General features: G+C 45.3%; 1 protein-coding gene across 7 annotated transcripts in view; it reads left to right on the plus strand.

The window, feature by feature from the left end:
• Window positions 1–4546, plus strand: part of BBOF1 (basal body orientation factor 1) — a 51746-nt gene that overhangs the window by 40829 nt on the left and 6371 nt on the right. For 6 of the 7 annotated variants that reach the window (XM_070065260.1, XM_070065258.1, XM_008272060.4 and 3 more), the window contains 2 exons: window positions 3789–3863; window positions 4023–4137. In XM_070065260.1, coding sequence (XP_069921361.1) covers window positions 3789–3863; window positions 4023–4137 — 190 coding nt within the window. The remainder of the gene's footprint in view (window positions 1–3788; window positions 3864–4022; window positions 4138–4546) is intronic. The other variant, XM_070065259.1, reaches the window with a different exon arrangement.

The raw sequence follows: 4546 nt of genomic DNA on the forward strand, positions 1-4546 counted from the left end.
TGGAACAATGGCTAAGCCCGTTTAAATTTCATGCCAGATTTAGATAAAGAATAAATAAGATAGGAATAGAATGGTAAAGTATAGCAATCAGGAGGAGATTTCAGGAGATTTCAGGAGGAGATTAAACGAGAGAGAAAGCCCGGGGAGTGGATGCATAGCTTAGGGGTTAAGGTGCCTGTAGCCACACTGGAGTGCCTGGGTTCAGTCCCTAACTCTGGCTCCTGACTCCAGCTTCCTGCTAATGTGGACCTTGGGAGGCAGCAGGTGATGGCCCAGGTGATTGGGTTCCTAGCACCCATGTGGAAGGCCTCATCTATGTATTGATATCTCAGATTTTGTTCTGTTCCATCCCCTGTCATTGTGGGCATTTGGGGAGTAAGCCAGTTGTGGGAGCTCTGTTTGTCTCTCAAATAAATAAAAAGTAAAAAAAAAAAAAATTTCTGAATGAGAAAGCTCAAATAGTATTGGGCAGGAATCAGACAATACGAAAGTCTACCAAGGTAACTAGAGTAACTAGGAAGTTTGGAAGAGTTCATAGTTGAATGAAGGAGGGTACTTCAAAATGGAATTAAAGATGTTTGTTTTGGTGCAAAAAAAAGGTTAAAACCCAAGCAAATGTGGGAGCTTCAAAAAGGTCATGGATGGGGTCAGTGCTGTGGCATCAGGGCTAAACTTCTGCCTGCAGCACTAGAATCCTATATGGGTGCCAGTTCGTGTCCCAGCTGCTCCTCTGTGGATCCAGCTCTCTGCTAATGGCCTGGGAAAGCAGTGGAGGATGGCTCAAGTGCTTGGGTCCCTGCGTCCACGTGGGAGACCAGTAAGAGGCTGCCCTGGCTCCTGGCTTTGGATCAGCTCAGCTCTGGCTACTGTGGCCATTTGGGGAGTGGACCAGTAGATGGAAGACTTTTCTCTGTCTCTCCCTCTGTCTGTAACTCTACCTTTCAAATAAATAAATAAAATTAAAAAAAAAAAAAAAGATCATGGAGGGATAGACTTGCACAGTACAGCTTAAGCTGCTGCTTATGAAACACTTATTTTGGGATGCCGGTCTTTTGGCTCCTCTGCTTCCCATCCAGCTCCATGCTAGTGCTTCTGGGAAGCAGCACACGATGGCTCAAGTACTTGAATCCCCACTATCCACGTGAGACCTGGATGGAGCTCTGAGCTCCTGGCTTCTGCCTCACCTGGCCTTGGCTATTGCAGCCATTTGAGGAGTAAACCAGAGGATAAGTCCTCTGTCTCTCCTTCTTTGTCACTCTGCCTTTCAGATAAGTATGCTTTTTAAAAAGGGTCATGGAAAATGCATATTATGAAAAAATGACACATAGATTTCAAGGTGGTTTTTTTTTTGACATCAAAGTCAACATCTTTTAATTCCATTTTCCATGAAATTTTTTGAAGTACCCTTGTATATAATTGTGAATCCAATAGTACAGTATATTCCTTTGTAATTAAACTAAGTCAGAAGAATGTAACCAAGAAGTTGAACTCTCTGGCTACAACTCAGGCACTATTATTGCCCAAAGCCCATTTTTATCATGTGTCACTGTTAAGTTATTTAATATAGCCAGGTTGAATAGGTTTATGCTACTTTCAAAGGTAGAGAGGAAAAGTTTTAGGATGGCTAATTAACCTACTATACTTTTTATGATTCTATTAAACTCTCTCAAATTAGAATATTTCATTAGTGACAAGTTTATTTCTGTTCCTAAACTCAGACTTTACAAAGAATAAGGAGAAATTTCCTATGGAGACATGTCTCCATTGGGTAACCTTTATATGGTGTGAGGTGCTTTTTGTGGGAAGGGACTTTTCTGGATGTTTTTGGTCAGTCTCTAGAGCAACCTTTCCCTTCATCATTAATAGCTCTTGTGTATCACCATAATTGTCTCTGAAAAATTTCTATTTCTTCAGTTAAAAAAAATCTCAAATTTTAGACTATATTAATTAACTTGCTTAGCATTATACTACATCTCTGTGTGTAAGAGCTCATTTTTTAAAAAGATTTTATTGATTTATTTGAGAGGCAGAGTTAGAGAGAGAGAGAGGGACAGAGGGAAAGGTCTTCCATCTGCTGGTTCACTCCCCAAATGGCCACAGCAACCAGAGCTGGGCTGATCTGAAGCCAGGAGCCAGGAACTTCTTCCTGGTCTCCCACGCGGGTGCAGGGGCCTGAGAGCTTGGGCCATCTGCTGCTGCTTTCCCAGGCCATAGCAGAGAGCTGGATCAGAAGAGGCGCAGCCAGGACTAGAACCGGTGTCCATATGGGATGTTGGTGCTGCAGGCAGAGAATTAACCTGTTGTGCCACAGCACCAGCCCCGTCAGAGCTCATTTTGAAAATGAGAAGCCCAGGGCTGGTGCCGTGGCACCGTGGGCTAAAGCCCTGGGCTGAAGTGCCGGCATCCCATGTGGGTGCCGATTCGAGTCCTGGCTGCTCCTCTTCCGATCCAGCTCTCTGCTGTGGCCTGGGATGGCAGCAGAGGATGGCCTGGGTACTTGGGCCCCTGCACTCACGTGGGAGACCCGGAAGAAGCTCCTGGCTTCGAATTGGCACAGCTCCGGCTGTTGTGGCCGTCTGGGGAGTGAACCGGCAGATGGAGGACCTATCTCTCTGTCTCTACCTCTCTCTGTAACTCTTTCAAATAAATAAAAAAAAAAATCTTAAAAAGAAAAAAGAAAAGAAGAAGCCCATCCAACTGAAGCATTTCACTTAGAACATTTAAAATTATAGCTGAGGGGCAGGGGTTCTGGCACAGTGAGTTAAGCTGCTGCTTGGGATGTCTGCATCTCATATGTAATGTTGGGATCAAGTCCCACCTGTATTTTGAATCCAGCTTTCCACTAACATACCAGAGGCGGTACATGATGGTTCAAGTACCTGGGCCCCTGCCACCCATGTGGGAGTAGAGTTCCTGGCTCCTGGCTTTGGCTGCCCAGCCCTGTCTTTTGGACATTCAGGGAGTAAACCAGCAGATGGAATATTTTCTGTCACTCTGCCTTTTAAATAAATAAGTGTTTAAAAATCGTAGTTGAGTGGCGCCGCCGTAGCTCAATAGGCTAATCCTCCGCCTGCGGTGCCAGCACACCGGGTTCTAGTCCCAGTTGGGGTGCCAGATTCTGTCCTGGTTGCTCCTCTTCCAGTCCAGCTCTCTGCTGTGGCCCAGGAAGGCAGTGGAGGATGGCCCAAGTGCTTGGGCCCTGCACCTGCATGGGAGACCAGGAGAAGCACCTGGCTCCTGGCTTCGGATCAGCACGGTGCGCTGGCCACAGCACGCCAGCTGCAGCGGCCATTGGGGGGTGAACCAACGGAAGACCTTTCTGTCTCTCTCTCACTGTCCACTCTGCCTGTCAAATAAATAAATAAATAAATAAAAAATTGTAGTTGAGGGCTGGGCATTTAGTAGCGTGGTGAAGACCCTGTTCGGGGCGCTCATGTTCTGTACTGCAGTGCTGGGATCTGGTCCCTGCTCTGTTCCCAATTCCAGCTTTCTGCTGATGCACACCGGAGGAGGCAGAGGTGATGGCTCAAGTAGTTGGGTTCCTGTCACCACATGGGAGAGACCTAGATTGAGTTCTGGGCTCCTGACTTCGGCCTGGCCTGGCCTGGGCAGTTGTGGGCATTTGGGGAATGACCCAGTAGATGGGAGATCTCTGTCTTTCTCTTTCTGCCTCTGTCCTCTGCCTTTCAAATAAGTATTTTTAAAATTTTAAAAATTATTGTAAGGTGAAATATGAGGGCATGAGGGGAGATGACCTCATTATGTTTGTTGACTTTTACCCAACACAGGAAATACAGCCAGAGTTCCAGGCCTCCAGTTCCAGAGTATGTTGTTTCTGACGGTGAAGAAACAAAGGAATTTGGGTAAGAGCTCTCCTGCCACAGTAACGAGCATGGTCCTGATCTCTGGGGTTCTGGTGGGCATTACATGTGCTAGCGTTGAGGGAGAGTAAACTGTTGTTCTTAACCAAGTTCTGTGTGTACTTGGTTGTTGACAAATCTGTTTTTTTATTATTACCGCAGGGATGAAAGTAAACTTCAGGATCAAACCTTCATCACCCAGCAAGTTCCAGTATCCGACTCTTCTAGTGAAATGGTGCTACCCAGTATTCCAAAAGGATCAGAAGACTCCAACACAGTAAGGACTCTGTAATCTAACCAAATGATACATGTAACTGTTCACTGTTCCCCTGTAACTTCTTGCTAACTCACAGTTCTTTTTCTACTAGCCAGGAGCTCTCAGGGATCTGGAATAAGTAAAAAATAGCATTGCGATGAATGCATGGAATCTTACAACAGTGCCTACACTCAAGGCATATGGTATACATAATGCAAATGCATATATATGCCTCTTTTACTATGAAAAGCATGTAGGTTGCCTTTTGAAATAAGCAGCCTAGTCAAAATGTGTATTATCTTTTATGAAAGAATAAACATAATGATCTTGTGACTCTTGGTTTTGGACCTAGGCAGGAAGTCTAAGTCATTCCAACCTGAGAGACCCCGGGCATCACAAGGAAGTATGGTGTCATTAACAGAAAGCCATA

The sequence above is a fragment of the Oryctolagus cuniculus genome, chromosome 20 (genome assembly GCF_964237555.1).
Source record: "Oryctolagus cuniculus chromosome 20, mOryCun1.1, whole genome shotgun sequence".
In the NCBI taxonomy this organism is placed as follows: Eukaryota; Metazoa; Chordata; class Mammalia; order Lagomorpha; family Leporidae; genus Oryctolagus; species Oryctolagus cuniculus.